Source organism: Phyllostomus hastatus, unplaced genomic scaffold (assembly GCF_019186645.2).
Source record: "Phyllostomus hastatus isolate PE091 unplaced genomic scaffold, TTU_PhHast_1.1 phas_contig_40, whole genome shotgun sequence".
In the NCBI taxonomy this organism is placed as follows: Eukaryota; Metazoa; Chordata; class Mammalia; order Chiroptera; family Phyllostomidae; genus Phyllostomus; species Phyllostomus hastatus.
This window is the reverse complement of record NW_025333872.1, coordinates 84,341,208-84,366,622: the sequence shown is the minus strand read 5'-3', so window position 1 is coordinate 84,366,622 and position 25,415 is coordinate 84,341,208. Positions and strand designations below refer to the sequence as shown.

The 25,415-nt window shown below is 37.9% G+C and overlaps 1 protein-coding gene across 8 annotated transcripts in view; it reads right to left on the bottom strand.

Annotated features, from left to right (window-relative positions):
• UTRN (utrophin) overlaps window positions 1–25,415 on the bottom strand; it is a 453,043-nt gene that overhangs the window by 157,193 nt on the left and 270,435 nt on the right. Inside the window, exon 1 of one of the 8 annotated variants that reach the window (XM_045842809.1) lies at window positions 1,732–2,164. The exons of the other annotated variants lie outside the window; for them this stretch is intronic. Coding sequence (XP_045698765.1) covers window positions 1,732–1,782 — 51 coding nt within the window. The 5' untranslated portion in view covers window positions 1,783–2,164. Of the gene's footprint in view, window positions 1–1,731; window positions 2,165–25,415 lie in introns of those variants that run through there. 8 annotated transcript variants of the gene reach the window in all.

Genomic DNA, 25,415 nt, shown 5'->3' with positions numbered 1-25,415 from the left:
TTTCTTTAAATTGGTTCTTTGTCTCAATTTAAAAAAAAAAAGAGAGTCCCAAATCACGCCTCTGACAGCAATAAGCCAGTAGACTCCTTTCCTGTCAATACAAGCACTAAAAATAAGAATAAGAAATAAGCTGATCCTAAGGTTTGGGAGTTAAAAGTGGAAACATACTCATATGCCCAGACCTTGTCACTCTGTCAATAAATTGGCCCAAAGGCAGAGGCAGGTTCCTAACCTCTGGTATCTGACCTGGGCTTTTAAGACTACTGGCAGCAATTACTATACAAAAGTCCAACTCTTGCCCACAATCATTGCCTCTCAGGGGGTCTAAGTAATGAATTATTCATGTAACACATGCCCTATACCTTTTTAGGAAGAAACTGACAGTTCTATACAAACCAAGCTAGCAGGCCACTTTATGGTCATAAAGTCCATCACCTGCTGTTACCAGCTGCCATAAAAAAGATATTCTCTCCCTCCTCCACCCCTTTTAAATGGTGAACGAGTAGACTGGGAACCATCCTTTACTCTCAGGAATTTAGGTGCTTAACAACATATTAAAGCAAGAGGTCAAAGTGCACCCTGTGTTACAATCCTTACTTCTACCATTGGGGCTGCAGGGAGATGGGGAGAAGGGTGCATTGAACCAGAAGTTAAATTCTTTTTTCTCTATATTCTGCCCAAACACTGTTTTGATCATCAGGAGGCAATAACTGCAATTGTTTTGGAGCAACTTTCAAAGTTTTCAAATGACGTGGTTTTATACCATTCTCCTCTGGCAACTGTAGTTTTGTAAGAAAAAAAACCATGATTCCTTTAATGACTCCATACAGTCTTGCATAATTTGTACTCATAATGAACCATAGGGTATTCACAGGGAGAGCCACTGAACGCATCTTTAACAACTGATAAGTAACTGATTTATGCACATAATGAGAATCCTTTGCCTCTTTTTCTTTTTCTTTAAAGGCTGGAAGTTGAAAGAAGATAGGTGCTTGGCATCCAAAGTCTAAAGCGGGCAGGAGCCCATGAGCCGCACATTGAGGTTTTCTGTTTTGTTTAACTATAAATGTAAGGTAGCATTTGGCAGGCTAGACTCGGTCCTAGAGTGTGCCAAGAACTTTCCTATGGAAAAAAAGAACTAAATGCAATATTAATGATCTAAGCATTAAATCTCCACATGCAAGCACTCTGTGTTTAAAACAGACACACTCGGGGTGGGCGGGGGGAGGAAAAGCTTAAGATCAGACGTGCCATCGTCACTGTGAGGCATCTTCTCCCGGCTCCCAGGACTGCATCTTCAGAAACACGGCTGGCAAAGGCAGGGCTGGGCACTGCAGGGAGATAAACCTGAGGGGCAAGGAAAACAGGACCCATGCCTGATGAAGTCAGACTCTGGCATGAAAACCTGGTGTTGTTGCTGGTCTATTTTTTTTTCCTCCAAAATAACTTTCAGTTAAATTACCAACCGACTTGAGTACAAAAGATCTCTTCTGAGGTGGAATTCTAAAACTGACAGGCATCATGGGAAGCCCTCCTGACCAAAGGAAAGAATTGCTAATTTGCTCTTTAGTTAAAAAAAAAAAATTTAAAGGGGATATCACATCAAGTATGCCTTAGAAATTATATTAAATCAGAGTCAATAGAATATATGCCATCTAAATGTACAGTAAAAGACAAGAAGAGAAAGAAGGGAAAAAACAAGGACATTCATGAAGTTGGCTTTCTGCATACCTTTTCAAATTTTGCCAGCAATTCCCGTAAGCTGAAGTTCAGACCAATCATCGTCCAGTAGCCCTTGAAGTTTACATCTTTCCGGCAAACTTCCTCCAGACAACAGCGTTCAACTTCCAAAACCCGTATCTTTTCTGGCTATACTTTAAAATCCTTTGTAAAATCCTTTACAAGCCTTGCCCTTGAGCTATGGTCCATGAGGAGCAGCAGCAGCTTGTGCTGGGACATGTTAGCCGCCCCACCGAGGGTCCGTTCTTTCATGGACTTTGGAGTTCTCGAGGACTAGACCTGCTCCTACAGTTTCTGGGAGCTGTGTTCCACGAGGCTGGCATGGTCTCCTTTTTCTCTGGGAAGCCCAGGATTCCCTTTTGCTCACCTCACTAATGACCTGCAGCCCACGACTGGTCTCTCCTGGGCCCCAAGCTTAGAGTTTGGTCTCAATTACACACAGCAAAAAGAAGCTATATCCTGGAAACTTGCATGAGAGAAGGCAAAAAGAGCCAAGTATTACCAACTTCCTCCATTCAGACTGGTTTCAGAAAGAAAAAGAAAAAAAAAAATCCTGGGTAAAGAGCCAGTTTTCAAAGAGCATGACTTATGTAGAGTTCGAACAGCAAGGAGTGTACTCTTGTCTGAAGAAACACCCAAACACAGGACAAGAGGCCACCGGTTTGCACTCTCCCAGACACCGGCAGCCTGTGTTGCTATGGGAACCACCAAGCTAGTTTCAGTCCATTTCCCTAGGTCAGGCTATGCCTAAGGGATGCTGTCAGTGCAACAGAACTAAGCTGTTGGAAAGTTGCTCTGTCTGTCAGGAGAAAAGTTTGAGCTGCCCACCCCGTGGCAGGGGATCATTTGCAGAGTTTGTGGCAGGGGAGCAAGGGCAGCCAGCTCCAGAGGCTTCCCTCCCTGATCTGACAGTGGTGTGGCAATCCACCGCTCTTTCCAACAGTTGTTTATTATTTTAATCAGCATCCTCCCTTCCACCACCCCTCACACAGTTTGAAGTGAATGAAGCTCACTCCCACTTCCTGGAGGCCGCCCTGCCCCAAAATGCAGAACTTAGCTCTCAAATTGTCTTGATCCTGAATGGATCCCAGGATTCATATTCCAAGTTGGAGCCCACCCAAGAAAACAAAACAAGGTAGGTGTACAAGACAATACAAGTCACAAAACAAAATACGTGTGATCAATTGTGTTCTTTCTGAATAGGTTTTAACAGTACAATGATGGGGGGAAGAAAGGAAAGTTTCTTTGGTCCATTGATAACTCTAAAAGCCATTCAGACTTGTTTGCACGTGGGGAATTCGCTTGTTTGTGAAATTAAATTTAAGGGAAACTACTCAAAATGTGAGTAATAACTAGTTACCTTTAAGTGTATCATTTGATGTTAACTTGTTACTGGTACTCAAACTCTATATCCCACAAAGTTTTATAATAATTGTAATAAAGCAAAGTGTAATAATTGCTTCAAAGGAAAAAATTCAATCCAATACTATGAATCTGATGCCAAGGCAAAAATATGATTTTGCTTTTTGCATTAAATAGCTATTTAGCATATCAATAAAAGTTAAGTGTGACAGATACATCCATATGAAACATATTTCTCTAGCTGTGTGTAGAATTTTGTCATAAATATACAATGCTTTTAAAAGTGACACCATCACAAGTGGAATGTTTATATAATTAAGTTTACTCTTTGCATCAGGGCATAGAGCAAAGGAAAAAAAGCCTGTGAAATTAGACTATGGTCCTCCTAAAAGGCTATTTGAGTCACTTGAATATCAAAATTGTTAGCATTTATTTAATCACATAGAGAAAGAAATTCCACTGATAAAGGAAACAAAAAAAAAAAACCTGTCAGGGAACAGTATACATTATGGCTATTACTTTTTGGATTTGCACACCATTTTTCTTTCCATTCCCGACTTATTTTCATATCAGTATTTAAATAGCATATGTTTTACATATGCGGATCCTACAAAATTTAACAAGCTTTTAAAATATTTTCATCATTTATTCATAAAACCTAACATGTCCCCAGGGGCAAAATGGCTTTATGAGATTTCTAGCAGAATGTGTTCCTCCTCCAAGTGCCCAATTCAGATTTACACACAGACACCATTCTTTCGAAAACAAGTGTGGTGAGCTAATGATAATGCAGAAGTTTGTAAGTAAAAAATGATCGGTGCACCTTGGATCAAAAGAGCATAAACGTCAGCATGAAGGCCAATCATCAGAAAGGGAGTGAAGAAACACACAGAAACTGACCAGACTGACCCTGGCTGGCTGTGAGGGCTCTGGGGCCACATGCTGAGATCTTTCAGCAGCAACAAATAAACTTTTTACATAAATACAAAACAAAAGGAACCACCAGCACCACCACCACCAGCACCACAAATAAATAAATAACAAATAAATAAAGGAGGGAGAGAGAAAAAGAACAGTCTTTCCCAGCTGGGCAAACTTCCAGCTACCACCCAGGGTGCTGGAGGGCCGTGATCAGAGACATGTGCAAGCACGCAATCCCCCATGCACGCACGTGAGGACGGAATTCAATAAAAACTCCGTGAAACATCAGACACTTCCCCAGTCTTTTTCCAAAGCAGACTCTCAGGTTTAAAGGGTTCTTCCACCAAGACAAGAATGGTAATGTTATTCTTAGAGCTTGCAAGTACCTTGCATCCTGATACAAGGCTGATCTTTATGAAGGATACGAAGCAGCGTCCTGCGTGTTAGGGAGTCTTCCCAAAACATGAAAGTAATGGAATTTTTATCAGCGTGACAGGTACGTGTGTGCTAGAAGGGACAAAAACAGGGGAAGCGGAGAGGAGCATGTCCCCACAGGGCATTCTAGAGTGAGTGCCCAGAAGTCAGTGCCTGTACCAGCTCCTGGCTTCCCTGACATTCCAGACAAACAGCCCATACCCATTTCTCTGAACTGACATCTTTGCCTCAGGCAGAAAAGAGAACGCAAAATAAAGCTTCTTTACTTGCATTTAGGACATACCAAGAACTAACATACTCTTGAAGAGAAAAAAGGGGAAAACACTCTGTGGATCTATATGAAACCATTCAAAAACATTTTTTTTTAATTCTCACATAATTAGAATAACAGGGTAACTTTAATCTCACTAAAACATTGGAAAGCAACTAAAAATGTGATTTTTAAAGTGTCAGAGACAAATAGATTATTTATGTAAAAATCCAAAGATATTCCATAAAATTCAAGTAGCTAAATATCTAATGTTCTTCAAAAGTCCTGTGCTTTCTGATGGCTGAGGGACACATTAGAAGTGAGACAGACAATGTCAATGTGAATTGCTTTAATAACTGTGAGCACATTTTGCTGCGGGTAATATGTGTACTGGATACCGATAAATAATTATACTAAGTTCAAACTTTGTATACAAAATATCACCTTGCTAATATACTTTATATCTCTGCAGCCTCTTCTTTTTTAATCAAGTACCTCTAATACTTCTATAATACTGTAATCATTAAAAGAAAACACAGAGGCTTCCAATGAAAGCAATATATTGCCAGAGAGACAATAATTGAATGATAAAATCTGAAGTGCATGGCATTTTGCCAAATCTACGCTAGTGTGTAAATAAATAAATTAGGCACTAATCTTCAAGAGGTGGAATAAATATAATCCCTACACCACTGAGTAGCCTCAGATTCTCTAGCAAAATAATCCTTGTCTCTAACAGAGATACCTAGTATCCAAAAAAAAGTGAAGGTTACAGAACCACCAAGCAGCATAGGAAAACTCAACAATGGAATCAATAAAATCTAAATCTAAATGACTTAATAAAAAACACGTTCTATTGCCCAAACGAAGAGCACAATGTACCTGTATGAGTTTGGCAAAAACATTCAAAGGCTAGGCTAATTTAAAAACTTTTTATACTTAAAAACTGTATTGCATTTCATTTGTTTTTTAAAAAATAATGTATTTAGCGATCCCATCGAGGCAATAAAGACATTCTTTTGGGTTCTGCCAAACACAAGCAGAAAGAGCAGGCTAAATGCTCTGTTGAAAGTAATCTGTCTCACACACAGGGTGGATCTTCAAGTGCTTTTCCAGCTAAACACAAAGCTCAGTTTTTAAAAAAAAATTATGAAGACAAAGCATGTTTTCTATGCAAAACCGAGCAAGTTTATCTTTACATTGGTCAATATGAAAAAAAAAAAGAAAAGGAAAGGGAAAAAGAGAAAAGAAAAACAAAAACTTCTCAGGAGCCTCCAGGGCAAAGCATATGGAGGTCAATAGGTGATCACACATAAATCGGTGCATCGTGGCCTCATTCAAAATGAAGGGCTTCGGGCATGGGTAGGGAAATCCACTTGTTGTCACCCCATTCTGGCTGCAGGAAGATCTGGGTTATAATGCCTCTAAAAGGAATATGCACAGTTCTTCTTTTCATAACATTTCCAAATCATTTCAGAATTCAAAAATAAAGTAGTTTCAAGATCCTCATCATGATCTGAGCTTGAGAATTCCCTGTCTACTGCCGCTGCCATTCTGTTAAGGGAGACTGCTCAGTACATGGGAGCTTTCTAGTTACCATCAGCCAGCAACCAAGTCTGTCAGCTGGTAGCTATTTAAAGTAATATATGGCCCTAAAGGCCAGAAGGTTCAATCTGAAATGGAGGCCTGAGCCCCCTGATGAAAGGCGGAACTCTCCTTTTATCCCAGGAAGTTCAGACAATGTGCTTTGTACACAAAGAATGTGTACGAGAATTTTTTAATGTTCACCTCTTCAATAATGTCATCTATTTTGATAATTAGACAGGTGGCCATTGGGAAATAAAAATTATAATTCATAAGGAAAAAAATTCAACACTTTGTATATTCCCATAACCTACAGCCAGAAGATTCTACTAGGCATTTGAAAGGCACAAAGAGCTTTTTCTTCTGCAGGGAGAGGACGGGTGGGGTAAGGACTGAGGAAGAAAACCCCAGCTGATCTGCTTCTGAATTAGCCAACCAGGTGCAGGGTCAGCCTTCAGCAACCTTCTGAATATTTAATGATCCAGAGAGCACTTCATCAGGTGACCAGAAATAATGCCAAGGCAAGTTACTGTTTCGAAACCATGCCCTTCCTAAGAAATGTGCAGCACGGGACAAGAGGGAAGCCACCTCAGGAGGCCCACACACCTGTGAGATACACAGCGAAGTCACACAGGGCTTTGGGGAAAGTTCTCAAAGGTTTCTGACGGTGTTTCCCAACTTTCCTCGGCTACCTAGAATAAGAAAACTTAAGGCCCAAATTAAAATACAAATTTTAATAATATCAACAAACACATCGAGATAAATGAAAACGGAAGGTGCCGTTTTCCTTCACGAGTAAAAAATTGGGAGTCTTCCCAGGAGGGCATTGCACCTGGAACCTGAGTGTGAATTCGAGCCACTGGGCGGTGGGCGAAAGCAGCCCGTGAGCCCGGCCACGCTTCCGTCTGTAATACTAGCTTCTCCAACGCGTGCCACTCCGTTCAGAGCTGACCGACCGCTTCAGCTCAGAGGCGTGCTCCTGCCCTCTGTCTGCTTAGCTTCCCAGCTGGAACTCTCTGCATGTCCAGGGCCCAACCTTCTCGAACACGTTACCCATGATGCGTCTTCACTAATCTCACCGATAACCAGTCAATACACTTACACAGCGAACCACTTATGCTTACAAATACAGCTCCCCGAAGTCATAGACCATTATCATCGTGTGTTCCTAAGTATCTTTAGTTATATCTACTTTCTGTATGTTTATATCAGTTTCCTCATTTGCTTATTCTGAGCAATAAGTTCTTTTTTTTCTTTCCAAAAAGTTTCAAGTAAATTGTACTATAGACAGTGAACCCAGACAATGCATTATGCCTTTCATAATAAAATCTATAGGCTGATTACAGAAGAGAAGAATTCCTCTGTTCAACAGAATTAAGTTAAGCCATTACATTTCCTGGAGATTATTAGAAGCAGTAGAGTTGACTTTTAAAAATCCGCCAAATTTGGGGCTGGACATAATTTAGCAATATTCATCAAACATTAAAATGCATATAAGCTTTGAATTAGAAATTCTATCCCTAGGAATTTAATTTGTAAACATATGTACAGACATATGCACAAGAATGCTCAATAAGTTCTATTTGACATAGTGAAAAGTTAAAAACAACCTAAGTGTCCATCAACAGGTAACTTTTAAAATAAATTAGAGCAGAATTCTCACAATAGAATGCTGTTCACCCATGGAAAAGGGAGGTGATGATAATAAATCATCTCTAATATATATGTATATATGTAGTTATGTATGTATATGTCCAGTAAGAAAATATTGACAGAGATGCATAAAGGCACAATACATGGAATAATAAGTACTATCAATATTTCTGGAGAGATATATAAGAAGGTAGAAGGTGGTTATTTCTCAGACAGGGACTAGAGATCTGTGTGTCTGCAATGGGACACTTTAAATCTTTTATACTGTGTGAAATTTTTATCACAAGTACACAGTACATACTCCACACAAAACTAAATCAATAAACAGATGAAGAACCCTTGAGTAAAACACATTTATCTTTCTAGGTAGATATCTATTCCCCCAAATGGTGGCATCATTAGATTTGAAGGTAAATGCCATCGGAGACAATCATCTTTGTCTCTGAAAGATTCAGCAGTTCTGAAGTGGCAGATGGCCTGACATTCTAACCATCAGCCCTGGACAGAAGCAAGCCTTCAGCAGCCGTGGGCGGCTGGTCAATGGTAAACTTTTCTAAAGAAGACACAGACAAAGCCTTTTTGTTCTCGTAAGTTACTCTGTAACTAGTAACTCCAGTTTATTTAAGAAATAACTGTGTCCAAAAAGGCATTATACTGTATAGTTTAAGTGATTTTCATTCCAAGGAAACCAGTGCTGCCACGTTCATCTAACACCATGACATCCCATCGTATGACATTTTTTGCGATGTTGATAAAATTAGTTGATGCACGCACACACGCACGCACACAGACTATAGTGCCCGATTTCTTCAAGGCAACTGAATTATGGTTTCATCGTTCAGGTCGGACTTAGTGCAGCCGGCAGAACGAGAGTCCCAGCATCTACTTAATGGCTCAAGAGAGACTGTGGGACACACAGCAATCCCATTCATGGTCCAAGTTACCGTAGTGAGAGAGAACACAGCATGGACCCTGTCCTGATTATCATGTCAGGAGAAGGCACGTTTGATGTGCTCTGAGGGTCACTCTAACAGAATATGAAAGGAGAGCAACCACTGGACACCAAGATGGGGTTCGTTCTTATTTGGGGCTTTATCTCATAGGAGGAGCTTTACAATCTGATACCTTACACTAAATGTTGTCAAACCAGGAATTTAAAGCACAATTTAAATCTAGAATTTGTTCTGGCAGGTGTTTTAACTTTAAAATTTGAGTATGAGGTGGCTGTAGTGACAGAACTTTTAAAAGCACAACACTAATCTAGTATTTATGCTTATAAAACCAGTCTTGACAACAAAATCATAACCTTGGAAGGCTTAACCCAAGTGATGTCCCTATGGCACAAAACCTTTTTCTTAAAACCTACTGCATGAAACCTGCATCTCTGACTAATAGTACTTCGGAGATATCTTTGTAATCAATTAAAGATGCATACAATAAAATTGACCCAATTTTTTAAATAATACTGTCACTTTCACCAAAGTGTTGACACCTGTCTTGACCACCAGGTGGAATGACCGTTGGTGATGTGCACACTCACAAGTCTCATATGTGTCATCACTCAGTGGATTCAAAACACAACGCATGTTACTAGGGACGCTACAGATAATATAATATTGAAAATTATGAAACTGATTTAGAAAATTTAGTGCAACCTAAATGTTGATACAAAATATTCTGAAGCATAATATTCTCTGACTCCTCCTACCCCATCTCTGTTCACACCTCCAGAGCTACTGGTGGTGCCTTCTTAGCTGTGGCATTTTTTAAATGCCTCTTCACTACGTTATAGCCAATAGTACAAACTCGTATAAAAAAGATGATAGCTCAGAATGTCAAGAATGTAAATCAATTAGAATACAACTTTCTGACTAGAAATTATGAATCAGATCACACTGCTACTATGATAGTCTGAAAAGTGATGTAGAGCCTGTTCAATAATATGGGAAAGTAATAACTGATACAACAACTGGATTGCTCATTGGTATTATTATAGCCCAGCCCTGTTTTCTCTTTCATGGAGTCAAGGGACTTGGCTAGTGATGTCATCTGTAACACTTCTCTAAATGCTTGACCCAGGAAAAGACACACTTGGGCCTCTATCTAGGCCTTGCCTTTTCTTTGTAAAATGATCCTGTGACACTTCAGCAAATGCTCAAATACTCTCAGGCAAAAAGACATCCACTAGTACTCTATTACTGATTGGCCCTTAGTTCCAAAAAATTCATGGATGATTTTATTTACACCACAATTAAGACTTTCATGCAATTCTATAAAATACTCCAAGTGCATTGGGTTTTCTAGGATTGAAATTGAAGGTTCTACTAACTTTTCATCTATTCCAAAATCATTAATAAAAACTCTGAAAAATATCACTATTATACAAGAGTGTTTTGAGAAGCATGTGTATGTTTCCTTAATATGTCTGCATATTTTTACCAAAATGCTTATAACCCGTTAAGTGTCAACACAGGCTATCAGTAGCAACAGATTAAAAATGTAAATAAATTATTGAAATGTTCCAACCACTAATTATTTAAAAAATATTATATAACAAAATATCCATCACATGAGTAAAGCAGTTGCTGAAGTGGCAGCACTTTCTCTATCCTGTTTGTTCTTCATGCGTCCCAGAGGTCTCAGCGGCCCCTGACACCAGCAGACACCCAGGACAGAACCACCGGATTCCCGAATCTCCGCCTCATAGACCATCTCTTCGCGACCCCCTGAAACACGGAGACCCTGCACAACGAGGAACCACCAGTAAGGACACCCAAACTACCAACCGTTTGAACACCCCCACATCTGGATGTTTCTGACACTCTTACTTCACTTCTCGCACTCATCTCCTAACAGGACCACCCCAGGCGGTCCTTAACACCTGCCTCTCTATCCTCAAATTATCTTCTGTATCCCGTTAGCGTGACAAACCAAAATAAAATATTTTCAAAACCCACTTTAATCAAAAAGTCGCTTAGTTTATCTCATCCTCTATTTCTTTATCTCCAAAACTTGCATAATAATAGCTAATTCAAATGTAAATTAACTGACTTTTTTTAGCTTTTTAAATTTATTAAATTTATTGGGGTGTCATTGGTTAATAAGATTCTATACATTTCATGTGTGCATTTCTATGATACGTCACCTGCATATTACATTGTGTGCCCACCACCCAAAGCCAAATCTTCACCGTCACCATATATTTGACCAACTGTGACTCCTTTAGGACACTTAGATCTGGCAACCTGTGCTGGGTCCATAGAAAACACTTAATAATAATAAATAAAAAGTTCATTCCCTGCTTACCGCTTTTAAATTCAAAAGTTCTCAGTACAGTCATATCACCTCCTCTGCCTTTTCTTAATGGTGCTCCATATCCCTGCCCAAAACACTCTAAGCTGCAGTGTAGTCCTGTCCAGTCGAACTCCCTGAGATGATGGAAATGTTCTTTATCTTTGATGTCCATCAGAGCATTATGGCTATTAGATGCTTGAAATGTGGCTAGTGTGACTGAGAAACTAAACTGTGGTTTTATTTAATTTTAACCAATTGAAATTTAAATGCAGATACTCCATGTGGCTAGTGGCCTTGCTATCCACTCCAGACATGGTTTCCTCACAATATTCTAAAGGATACGGTTTCCTAACTTTCTCTAATACACATTACTTTTTCTCCATTGGTAGAATTCTTTTCCGTGAAATTATAGCCTCTTCTTTCTCTATCAATTCAAAATTTATCCAGCCATTCAGGTCCGATTCAATTTCCACCCTCTACTGAAAGCCCTGGACGGTAGCTTCCATTCAGCAGTTTCCTATCCGTATCTGTCATCTCCAATGACCATCCCTGTGCTGTACTATCCTGTACTTTACTTACATGCTGCCTGGTTCTGTTCACAGGCTGTTTTGTCAATTTGTTTGTCCTGCCCTCTAACACCACTAGGAAGAATGCTCATCGAGAGAAGGAGAAAAAATTTGAATTTATGGGTCTGTCAAATGTCCTGAAGAATGATAAACGCACAACCACTGCTCAACAGTTTTCACTGGCAAGAATAAAATGATTAGAATTTATTAAAATTTTACATTTTTAATGTGATTTTACAATATTTTTAAAAAGCCATGATCTTGGCAGACCCTTAATACATTTACAAAATTACCGTGATAGTTAATTTAATTCAACTCTCAAACAAAAAATCCTAGGGGTTATTTGAATCATCTTTCCATTTTCTGAAGGGATCCTAAGTTACTCCGAACATCTTGCACTTATCGGACCCATAAATTTCTCCAAAGAAAGAGAGATTTCAGTCCTTCCATACCACTCAAGCTTAACTTGACAGAAAAAGTTAATTTAAATGTATTTTTGAGTCACACTTTAAATTTTAAAAGAAAGTGCTGCCCTCTTGTGAAATGAGGTAGAAGATTTATCATTTCACTGACAGTTGAGTCAATATTGAAAAGGGATTAAAAGTTAAAATTTAACATTAAAACTAAATAGAGTTTATCGCAAAGTTGGATGGGTTTCTCCTGAGGTCTCTCCCTCATATTCTTGGTTAATTTTTCAACCAAATGAAGAATGGATCATCAGAGTAAATTGTCCACAAGTGTACTACACCTGAAAAAATCATGGATACTGGAACACTGTCACATATAATAGAAGTAAAAATTGTAGCTTTTAATACTGTACTACTGAGGAGACCCTGGGAGGACAGCTGGTGAAGAAGCAGACAAGTCAACGGCGATGTGGGAAGTCAGAAGTCAGCTCACTTCCTGACCCGTGGCAAGAGTTTCGCCTGCCTTCAGTCCACTCATTTACATATAAAGTATTTTAATAATACCACCAACTACATAGATTTGTGCTGAGATTCAATGAAACAGCAGAGGTAAAATAATTAGTATAGTCCTTGTCACATGGTAAGTGCTTATTAAAGATTACTGAGGCAATAGCAATAATATTACCATAAATACAATTACACTCATGCAGACAAAACAGTCCCTCAGAAAGCCTAACAATTGTAATACAATCTGTCCTTTACTTGGGCATCTATTGCGTGGCACATGTATGAGGTACAGTGAAAAAAAGACATCGAAGTATTTACTTTGGAGAAGCTTCCATTCTGAGCTGTCCATGAAAATACAGGGGGAAAAAACATGCCATAATCTCATGAAGAACCAATGTGAGCAGATTTACAATTCAGACATGACTACTGCAGGTCCAGTAGGCTTCAAGGATCTAGTGAAACATGTTAGTTCACTAAAACTCTGAGTGACACACAGCAGATTACCTCAATTCTGAGGATACCAAGAACGAGAACGAAGCCCTACAAACTTGGTGTTAAGCAATAGCGTTTCCTCTTTCCATGGAGTGTGCCTTCTTAGGGCGAGCTTTCCCTCCGGTCCTCTCCAAGATTGGAATGGAAGGAAGATGAGAAGTTGGCTGGCAATACAGGATAGTAAGAACACACTGAACCAGCTTGACTGTTTCCCCAGTTAGTAAACACAAGTAATTCACGAACTAGTTTGCATTTTCCCACCACGTTGGGACATATATGTAAATAGCCATCATTTATATATGAATATTAGGAACAGGTGTGCCTATAAAAGAAGGTGCCATATTTTTAGGGCTATAAGATGCACTGGACCATAAGACACACCTAGGTTTTAGAGAAGGAAAATAGGAAAAAGATTTTTGAAGCAAAAAAAATGTGATAAAATATTTAATAACCAGTGACACTGCTCCACCACCACCACCACCCCCACCCCCACAGCAAGCCAGGTAAGCTACATTTGGACTGTAAGATGCATCCCCCCTTTTCCTCCCAAATTTGGGGGAAAAGTGCATCTTATAGTCTGAAAAATAGGGTACCTTCAGTATTTAACCTACAGTATTTAAAATTTAGGGCATTCTTTTGTTGGATTCTCAATACTCTAAGGGAGTTAGTTGTCCATTTGAAGTAATCTCCAGGAAATTCTTTTGTAATATTTTGTCAAGTTAAAAGCTACCAATGATATATTTCTTTGGTAGTTTGAATTTTTATGTATGAGAGGTTTTCTTAACTTCCAAAAACATCCATTTCTTGATTGGAATTATAGTGGAGATTAAAGAAATGTCTGGATAATTAGATGAAAGCTGCCTTAAGGAATAGTTTGGATGTTCTCCTTAGTAATATAATATATTTGGGGTACAGCCTCTTTTATAAAGAAAAATCTCCTTTACAACAACCTGTAAAATGCAGGAAGGGGAAGGGTCCCCAAGGAACATGTATGAAGGACCCATGGACAAGGCCAGAAAGGGGAAGGATTGAGTGTGGGAGGTAGGGGTGGGTGGTGCAGGGGAAAGTGGTGGTGAGAAAATGGAGACAACTGTACTTGAACAACAATTAAAAATTAATTAATTAAAATTAAAAATGCAGGAATGACAATCATGCTATTCTATTATTCTAATTAGTTGCCTCTCTGCTCAAATACCAGACAGCCACAGAAAAACCTAGTAACATTTCTGGTGAGCTGAGAAAAAAAGTTTCCAATTAAATGTTGAGGAAACAATATTATCACATACATTACTTATAACATTTTAAATTAAATAATGCTTTGATTTTACTGGGCTTATGCAAAAGAAATGTTGACTCATCATACACATATGGGAATTCTTCCAACAAATAATGAAGGTTAAAAAGGTGGGAAAAGATATGCCCCAATAACTTTTCAGGCTAAACAGAATTAGATTACACTGTAACCACTAATTTTCTTAATTTTGTAGAGGAGGTGGAAGTTTGACAAAGCGAACTCTTAAGTACAGTAAATAGAAGTTGTTGACCTAAGTCTTGTTACCATTTATTTAATCAAGTAAAACAGATCTGTTCAATGACCCATATTAAGATCAACAAGACAAAGTTTTCAAGTTCACAGGATAAGAGAAATGAGCCCCTGGAGTGTGTGCTGAAGAATCAACTTTCAATAAAGGTATGTTGATTCGATATGACGGACCACCGAATACCGTTTTGACATAAATTTTTTTAAAGAGGTAATTTCCCCCTCCTCCCCTCCCCAGCAGTCAACGCTTCTGTGGCGTCGCCCACTTCCCGGCAAAGCCCGACAGACCCACGCTCAGGGGCAGCTCGCTCAGGGGCAGCTCAGAACACTCACGGCTCACTGCCCTTTCAAGCCCCTCCCCTCTGTGCTGCTGAAGTCACAACAGGAATTCCTCTACATTACTTTAAAAAATAGGCTACAATTCTATTGCACCAAATAAGCAAAATTAGGCATAGTAATGAGGGTAGACAAAAATAATTCTTTAAACTACAGTATCCTCAAGGAAAGAATTACATGACAATAAGAATTCAATTTGATGATCACTAGTACCAGTGTGTGTCCAGGCCTTCAGAGAAATCTCTGTCGGCTAGGTTTGAGTTCATTATTGATATCTCATACAGAAATTGAGATGAAAAAGTTGGTTCCTCTGAAAAATTAAGAATTATATAATGATAGTTATTTTTTTTAAATAAAACACTATGAAAAAATATAACTAAAAACCTATTAGGAAAAATAAAAATAAGGTCTCTAAAAATAAATGTATGGCTGATATATAACCAAATGTATATTTAAATATATACCCAGTTATAATTTTCTCTTTATTTTTATGATTTTTATTATTATTAGCCTATGAACAGTTTATAAATCTAAATATCACATGTTATAGAATACATGTTTTTAAACTTTTAGTCACTCAGACAAGAGAGAGCTAATTTTGAATACCCTGGTACTTTATACCACAAGCCTAATTCAGTATGAAACTCTGCATTTTAGATCTCTGGATCCAAAAGGACATATCAACGCGAGCCATTTGAATTAGTCAGAGAGACTTTTTAAATACTTGTTTTAGAGTTTTTTTATCATGGCACAAAAGGAAGGAGATCAGAGATTTTTACTGAAGTATTCAGTGTTGTACACAGTTCCGAAGGGCTGTGCTCCCCTCGACGTGCACTGCTGTGCCCTAGTGACGGGGCCCCTGCTTCCGCTCACGTGTGCCTCCCCTTTGCAAACATAAATGTGAACTAGAGTCAGCTGTGACACCATGTGAAGGAGAAAAATTCCCCGCTGACTGTGCCCTTCTCAGGAGGAGGATGAAACTCACTCCCTAGGCCACAAATATGATGAGTCACAGATACCACAAACTCAGTGTTATATGCAAATCAATTGTAAAAGGTGTACACACATGTGTGTAACAGTATATACAGTAACACAAATTTTTATCTAATTGAAGGAACACTTCAGCAAAATGAACACAAATTTTTAACAAAACCCAGTTATTTACAAAACAAACAAGAACGTCCATATTCCCATCAAAACGATTCAAACCCAACCCACTCTCTCTCCAAACAAAATTAAACTTATTTCCCCCATGCAATAGTTTAAACTTTAACCTAGACATTGGGCAGTTCCCCTATGATACACTGTTTCTCAGCCCGCTTTGATAAATCAAAATGTAAACTTCTACCTTTAAGGCCTCCTCCCCATTTCTTCCATGAACCTTTTCTCCTTCCAACATGGCAATCACGCGTGTATTTTACTCTCTAGACCCCCATCACTCCCTGACAGAGACAGGAGCCCTTTCACTCAGCACCTTTGACTTTTGCCTTGCACTTGACCTCCATGCATCAACCAGTCTTCCAGGAAAATTCTTTTCCCTAAAGCTGTCTGATTACGCAGGATGAGAGGGGGACTAAAAGAGAAGGGCTCTGGGGGCTGGGAACGTTACATTTGTCTGTGTGAACCCAGGAGGGGCCAAAAAGTACTAAACTGGGCACGGGGTCAAAAAAGTCCTGATCACATAACATCTGTTTAAGAAGCACATACCATGATACATTGCACAGCTGTAAACATAATCCATGCGGGGAAATCTATATGATAAAGTCAAACCAATATTTATTCTCCTAATTCTAAGGGTGGCTATGCTTCATCTTCAGAATAAAACTACTATCCTATTGGAAAAATTGATCTCCTCTAGGGGTATTGTATCAGTGTTTCTTTAATTTTCCCAAAGCCAAAAAAAAAAAAACCCAAAAAAACCCAGTTCCAGTTAAAAGGATTAAAACTTTGGAAGTTACAGAGTTCCTTGAGAGGATGGAGGAGAGGGGTAGATTTGTGTCATTTTATTTCCAAACCAACCTTCTGTCACTATTGCATAAAACAGTTGGAGTTTGGCCATAAGCAAGTAGAGCTTGTCTGAGCAGGAAGAAAACAAACACATAACTCAGAAATTAAGAAACATTTCTCCCAACTCCCTCAAAATATATCAGTTTTGCTTCTTGGGATTAGGGCGAGAAGAACAAAAGATCACATGAAAAAAGGAAATTTATTATAGTAAAAGTGATGTCAGATTCGCAAGAAAGCAAAGAGACATAACTGGAAAAGAGATCTAAACTGACTAAGACAACCAGGAACAAAACATGAAGCTTTCTACAATATGTACACCCTCTATGGGCCCACGCCACAAATTAAAACCACACCCATAAATTTTCTTCACTCCTAATACAGGGTATTTGTAGAAGGGATATAAAATTAAAGAAAAATTAGCCATAATAAAAAAAAAGTTCAGACCATGGTTTTGCAGCTTCTTCACTGAGTTAAAATTGGCTAACCCACACACAGACAGTGATCAGAAAAATACCATCACCCTTCCAATAAGGAGCATACACTCTATGCCTTCTCTGGGGTCTCATTAGCTTGGAATAAGTGCTAGTCAAAGACAAACAGGTTTTATACATCATACTAGATTTTAATTACTGATAAATATAGTTGCTAATTTTATATTCATGTAAACACCTGCACTGCCTGTGTCAAGATTCCTGAGCAATAAGATTTCTGTAAACTTAAAAGCATAAAATCAGCCAATCACAAATTAATTACCTTATTCATGGAAATATTATTCAGGTCTTGAGCATTTTTTCCCTTAATTGGGTTCCACTCACTGAATTTACTGAAAACATAGGAAAAACTCAAACTCTAAAATTAGCATTTTGTTATATCACTTAATAAAAGCATGGTATCAAGAATTTATAATTATCTTGGGGCAAAGGAATAATTTCAACAATAGGCCATTATCATTGGTGGGAACGTGTTAGGATCATTAGGGCGTTAAGATTTACGGACATTATTTTTATTAATTTGCCTTCCTCAGTTCCAGGAAAAAAAATTATCTTATTTCATTTTATTTACTTATTCATAGATCTTCATTTCTGAGAACTTCTCATCTTTTAATAAAAAAGGGAAAAAACTGGCAAGAGAAACTAGTTCAACTACTTTAGATGAAAATAACTTTAATACATTTTAGATTTTAAAAACAACAAAGAGCACAGCTGAGAAGAAGCTCTTTTCAAAACATTTTGATCTATAATATAAATATTGAGGCCACGTTGGCAGACTTTCATACAAACCCCTAATAACAACAGTTGTTAAAACAAGTATTTATATAGTAATTTTAATGAGACCAGAGCTTTGAACAAATAAATATAAACTGTACTAATGATTATATACCTTCATGCCTCAAATCTGTATGTTACAAGATACTCTTTAAGGAATATAAAAACTAAGTCATACATTTTTTCTGATATCTTAAGAAATTTATAATCTAATAATTTTAGTAAGAATAAATATATAAATTTTATTTGTGGTATCTTTATTTGTGGTATCTTTTAAGAAAATAGATATAAAAGAGAGTTTAGGATTATTTATTAAGCAGTATATTCTTGCCAATATTTTCAAGTTTAAGATTAAACTACAAACTTTCTGAATTGCTTTCGTTTTATACCAAAGGATACTCTCAACATATTAGGTTGGAGATGAACCTTAGAGGGCCTCTAGCCTACTTTTACATAATCAATCAATTAATATAATGATTCTGTGTTACATTAATAGCAGTACGATCATTATAAAAACTACTATAATGATTCTGTCTATAAATACTTGATAAGGATGTGTTTTCCATTGTGTATATGAACATTTGACACAATGGAGAACTCCCTCGCAGCGCGTAAGATTCCAAAATTTCTTCTTAGCGTTAAGGCAGAAAAAAGGTGCCTCCATCATATATATGTCTTACCCTCTTCTGCTGATACTACAGAACAAACTCATATTTTCAAAGGACAATCCTCTATTTGATTGTAATATCATTATCATGACTCCTGAGTTTTCTCTTCTTCTCCCTTTTTTTTTCTTTTTGGCCTGAACTACTTTTCTCCACATAGCCATTTTCCCCACATTCCTTTTCAGTGCTAGAATGTGAGGCTTTATCTCCACATTGCCTGTACAGTCCCTGGCACGTGCCGAAGCCATCCCTGGGAACAGCCCCTCTCTTTCCTCCCGCTGATAAGGCTCACGCCCCTTTGTCCAGGAGACGCCAACACTTCCTTCAGAGCTGTCTGCCAGCGCTCGCTTCTGGAAAGTCTGCTCTGACATCTCAGAGCCTGGCTAACTGTCCCCGCCTCTTCCCCACAGGAACTCCCACAGTAGCCTCCTGCCTCCTTGTCCATTACATGGTTTCATGGCTCAAAAAACACTAACCGTAAAAGTAGTAAGACAAAAAATATACAAGTAAGAGGCAATAGGACTTGTATTTGATTGATTAGATGTGGGGAGTGATAGAGAGAAAATATTCAAAAAGGAGACCTAAATTTCTGGCTTGGGTAATTGGACAAGATTAACCAAACGACAGAATACAGTAAGAGAAATGGATTTGGGTTTAAAAGGGTCTAAGAAACCAACTTCAATTTCCACTAAGCAGTTACACTAAGAAGTTAAAGCTTGTGCCGTCCTGTATGGTGGCTAAACAGGGATTCTACAAATTGGGATGAGCTTCAAGTGTAGATTTCATGCCAGATTTCACCAACTTGGTGTAAACAAAAAATAAAAAATACCTTAGGAATAATTTTTATGTCATTTACATGTTCAAGGAACATTTTACATACAGTGGGTTAAGGAAAACACATTACCATTTAAAAACTTTTGAGATCAAGGAAGATCAGGGCCGGAGATGATGACGTACAGATTTGGGAGTCATCAGCAAATTGACAAGTTTCAGGGTCCAAAGAAGAGTTCATCAAATGAAAATGAAAGAGGTTTGAGGGCAGAACTCTGGGAAATTAGTTAGCTATTGAACAAAGGGAAGAAAGCCAACAAAAGCAAAGGGCAGGAATAGCCAACTGCAGCAATAAAATTAAAAGGATGTGATACACCAAAAGATGAGGACACGTACCGGAGAGCACTGTCTGCGTAAAATGGCACAGAATCGTATGGTGAGGTAAGGCCTAGAAAGAGGTCAGTGAGAAAGTCAGCAATGATCTTGGCCATGGCAGTGTTGCCAGGGCTGTCGCCAAAGCTAGACTGCATTATGTTGACAGCAAAATGAAAGTGAGCACTTCAGAACAATGTAAGTTGAAACTGTTTCAAAAAGTTTCACTGTGAAAAAATGATGAATGAATGAATGGTTATTCCAGACCAGCTTATCCTGACAATCCACAGAAGATGAAAAGCTACAGTTGGCTGAGGTAACCATTAACAAATGCAAGAATTTAAGAACAGTAATTCTACTTCTAGCTCTTTTAACTCAGTACCTGGAATCCTAGCACTAATGTTACTTGATAGTGGCAGATTGGCCAGTTCACCTTATCGCCGTCTAAAAGGATCACAGCCAAGGGCCACAATCCAATATGTGGACGTTCTATCACGCAAGAAAATGAAAACAAAATATACACACAACTTCCAAAAATAGTTTTTAAGTATCACTGGTAATCCAGAACACTAATTAATTACTCTCACGAACTGAAAGTCACTTTTAATCTAATTTTCCAAACAGATATATCCTAGGCCTAATCTCTTTACTAGGAAAATGCACACTGTTCTACTAAGGAATTCCATATACAATAATCAACAAGAATAAACCTATGTTATGTGACCTCTTTCATTGTTGAACGAACATTCCAGTGATTTCCCACCTGTGAATCCATGTTTTAGGGAAGCACCTGGGGTTGGAAGATAAGCAGTCCCAAGGGTAATGAGATTAATATTCATAGCATTCAAAAGAAAACTCCACAGACTGAGAAAACAACAAAAACCATGAAATATATTTTCTATTTAAATACAGTGCCAAAGAATAAAACTAGTGCAATTATACCAACAAGGATGAAAACCCACACCCAAGAGCTTATCTTAAGGATGAAATGGTCATCGCCTTAAAAAAAAATTACCCTGTGCCTCAAAATTGTATTAAATGTGTCAACTACAAAATCTTTTTTAAAAGATTTTATTTATTTATTTTTATAGAGGGGAAGGGAAGGAGAAAGAGAGGGAGAGAAACATCAATCTGTGGTTGTCTCTCGTGCACCTCCTACTGGGGACCTGGCCCGCAATCCAGGCAGGTGCCCTGACTGGGAATTGAACCGCCGATCCTTTGGTTCACAGGGCAGCACTCAATCCACTGAGCCACGCCAGCCAGGTCTCAACCACAGAATCTTTAGTGTTTTGTTTTGTTTTTTTTTCAAACAGTGCCCACTAGGTTAAAGCTTTCCCAATTTTATGAACTACATTAAGTCTGTGGAGTACTTCAGTACCAATTGCCATGTTGAAAAAGCAAATGTTATCTTGATACTTAGAACTTCCAAAGTGCCAAAATCATACACATGCGGAGTAGCATTGGACAATATCTGCTGCATAAGATCAGTTATATCTCATCTATTAATCATACTTGTTAAATTATCCTATTCACTAAAATAGTTTCAATAACTCACATACAGAAAGCATAATAACCACCCCCAAATTTTTTTTTAAAAAGAGTGACAAATTAAACCCGAAAATTTGGGCCATGGTCAGCATCTGAGCAGAGGGCTCCTTGCAACAGTAAATAAGTTCGGAGCTCCCCGGCTGCCGAAGCAAACAGAAAAGCAGAAGATGCACTACATCACGGTCCAATGTAAGTTACACGTGGGGGGAAAGGGAAGATGTTGAAGGGCACGTGATGTATAGAATAGCACCATTTCTTTTAAAAAATATATGTAAATATGAGTGCTTGTGTGTATATGAAACTTTTCCTGGAAAACATTTAGGAAACTGGTTGTTCTGGGCTGTGGTACTTGGTATAGAGAGAATCCACGTAGGGGAGATTTTTTATAATATTTATATACTACTATATTCATGCATGCAAGACACATGCTTTATCATTTAAAAATCTAATATAAATAAATGAAAAATAATAAAGAAGATAGTAGCTGCAAGTATAACCTGGAGGCTAATTAACTGATTCAGATTCTGAACATGACAATGCGATAAAAATTCAAAGGCATGATTTCAACCACACTATTACAAAATAGTGATCATCGAAAACCTCAACATTATTCTATTATAGTTTGAAAGGAAACTTAAAGATAGCTCAAAGCAGAAATCCAGTCACGTCCTTTCACAAGACCAGTGAGACGGAATGAAAGGAAGCCTGAGAGAACAGGGAAAAAGGAACAGACAGAAAGGAAGGAGAGAGCGTTTATGTTCCAAGTGACTCACTAGATGCAAATGAAAATCCAAATGCATAAAATTCTACGCTGCAAACAACAAACCATAAACCAAGTTATGGCACTGGAGTCAACTATAAAGATGATTATGAAAATGTCTAGAAGTATGGAGAAAAAAGCAATTCTGCTGCTGAAGTCTACCTTCTTTATTACTTTCTTTATTAAAGGAAAACTTTGTGGGAGAAAGCAGGAAGAGTGATGAATCTCAATACAAGCATAATAAAGTCACAGATCAAACCATAAAGTTTGCATTTCAATGGAAAGGATGTATTTATTAATAACTTATAGTGTGTCAAAATTTTCTATTTTAAAAAATACTATCACACATATATTATTATTTTTAAGATACTTAAAATTCACACATATCAATTATAATCAAGCACACAGATTTGGTGCCAAAAGTCATCACATTCTTATAAAAAAGTGAGAAAATAATTGTGTAAAGAGGTCGCAAGCCAAAAATAATTGAGAACTAGGCTTAAATATTTTAATAAAATGAGAAGGAAAGAGCTGGCTCTTAATAATAGTGAGAGGTCTATCAACTCAGAAAACATTGTACTAAAAGCATTTTCATGGCAACCACAATTAACTGGAGAGTTTGTGTTGTTAAGTATATATAAAAACAGTTTCCCACTAGCTAACTATGTTCCAAAACATACACAAAAGATTAACAGCGTACCGACTGGACTAGCAATCCCACTTCTAGGTGAGATACACAAGGGAGATGAAAACACACGTCCACACAAGAACCAGCACACAAGTGTTCACAGCAGCATTGCTTGCAATAGCCATAAAGAGGAAATAACATGAATATCCATCAACTGATAAAATATGGCATATCCATATAAAGAAGTAAGTATTTAGTAATAATAAAAAAGAAATACTGATACAAACTACTACATGGACAAACCTTGAAAAAAAAAGCCAGTCACAAAGGGCCACAAATAGTGTGACTCCACCTATATGACATGTGCAGAATGGCAGATCTACAGACACAGAAAGCAGATGTGGAGAATGTGGGTATCAGGGAGTACTTACAAGGGGGTAAGGGATTTCTCTGGGATGATAAAAGTGTTCTACAATAGACTGGTCATTGTTGTGCAACCCCGTGAATATACTAAGTACCACTGAATTGCATGATTTATTTTTTACTTTATTGATTTCAGAGAGAGAGGGGGAAGGAAAAAAGAAAGAGACATCAATTTGTTATTCCACTTAATCTGTGCACTGACTGGCTAGTTCTTAGATGTGGCCTGACCCGAGTTCAAACCCACAACCTTGGTGTACCGGGACAACGCTCTAATAAATGAAGCTACCCGGCCAGGGCTCTGAATGGCACAGTTTGTGAATTATGTCTCAGAACGCTGTTAAAAAATAAAACATAGTAACAAGTCAAGACCCCCTACCTTTGTGTTCGTTTAGCTCAACCTCTTAAACCCTACTCCTGAGCCAACACTGCCAGTCGGGAAGAACATGGCAGACACTACACTGACAAGGGCCGAGGTTACCAGACAATCAATCAACAGTTGTTGAAATGTTTCCCGACAAACTTTTTTCCCATTTATTTTCAGTGTAAAATTAATTCTGAAAGAAAATGTATTATAATGAAAGGAATAAAAAGAATGAAAGTTGTCTTAAAGCTTTATAAAACTATCCAGTCAATTCCTCGAACAGAACTGAAAAGACTATTCTTTTCTTTTTACCCTCACCCAAAGACATGCTTATTGATTTTAGAAAGAAGGGAAGAGACGGAGAATGAGAGGGAGAAAAACTTCGATGTGAAAGAGAAACATCATTGGTTGCTTTTCATAGGTGCCCCAACTGGGGACAGAACCCACAACCTAGGCATGTGCCCCAACTGGGAATCAAACCCTCAACCCTTTGGTCTATGGAATGACACCCAACCGAGCCACACTGGCCAGGGCAAAAGAATACTCTTGTAGTACACCACATCGAATGGTACTGCTTTTCCTTTGATGATTATTCTGTTCAATATCTAAAATAAAAAAAAATATCATGTATTCACTGAGATGATGTCCTCACTACAAAACAAAGGATAATTCAATGCCACACTTTCAAAAAAAAATAAATTGTGTGACTCAAATGGAGAAGCAATGGGTTATATTTCAAGGTTCTCTACTCTTCAAGAAATACATTATCTGAGGACAGATAAAAAAATTATAAATATACACTTTCAGTTTATTTTGTTAAGTGTCTCACAGCAAACATTGCTTAAAAACATACCTTAAAAAGGTAAAAATTTGGAATATAAATGACATATATTCTTAAACAGCACTTGAAACATTTGAGAAAACTAATCATTGGTATGTTCTCATCAATATCAGAGGGTAAAATAAATATCTAAAACTAAATATTTACAGCCATCAGAGAAATGAGTTTCCATGGTTCAATGGTGAAAACAATATGGATTTTCATATTTCTACGGTTAACGAAGACCATTGTACGGTCTGAGAACACAGGAGCCATGCTTGCTTTAACTTCATGCCTCACATTTCTGGAACTTCCCTGGGAAAAAGTAGTTAAGATGAAAACCATCCTTTAGCTTGTCTGTAAGTTTCTATTATTTCCTAGATCTTTTATTTGGGGAGGTGTCCATCTTTTATGGAGTCTTTGCAACTACATCCACAAATGTTTCTCAAGTCTTGATTTCCTTTTAAGTTTCAACATAGTTAGAGAAGACGTGTTTAACTGTTAGATACAATATTTCATACAGAATACAAACAACATGAATAACCAAAACCCAAATTTAAAAATAAAGATGATTCATTTTCATATCCTTTAGAGCAGCTGAGACTTAAGCTGTTTTCCATGGGACTGAGCTAAGAGGAAACTGAGTCTTCTCTCTACCACTTTGCACCTCAAGATACACTCAGGGCTGGATGATCCCCAAAGAACCCA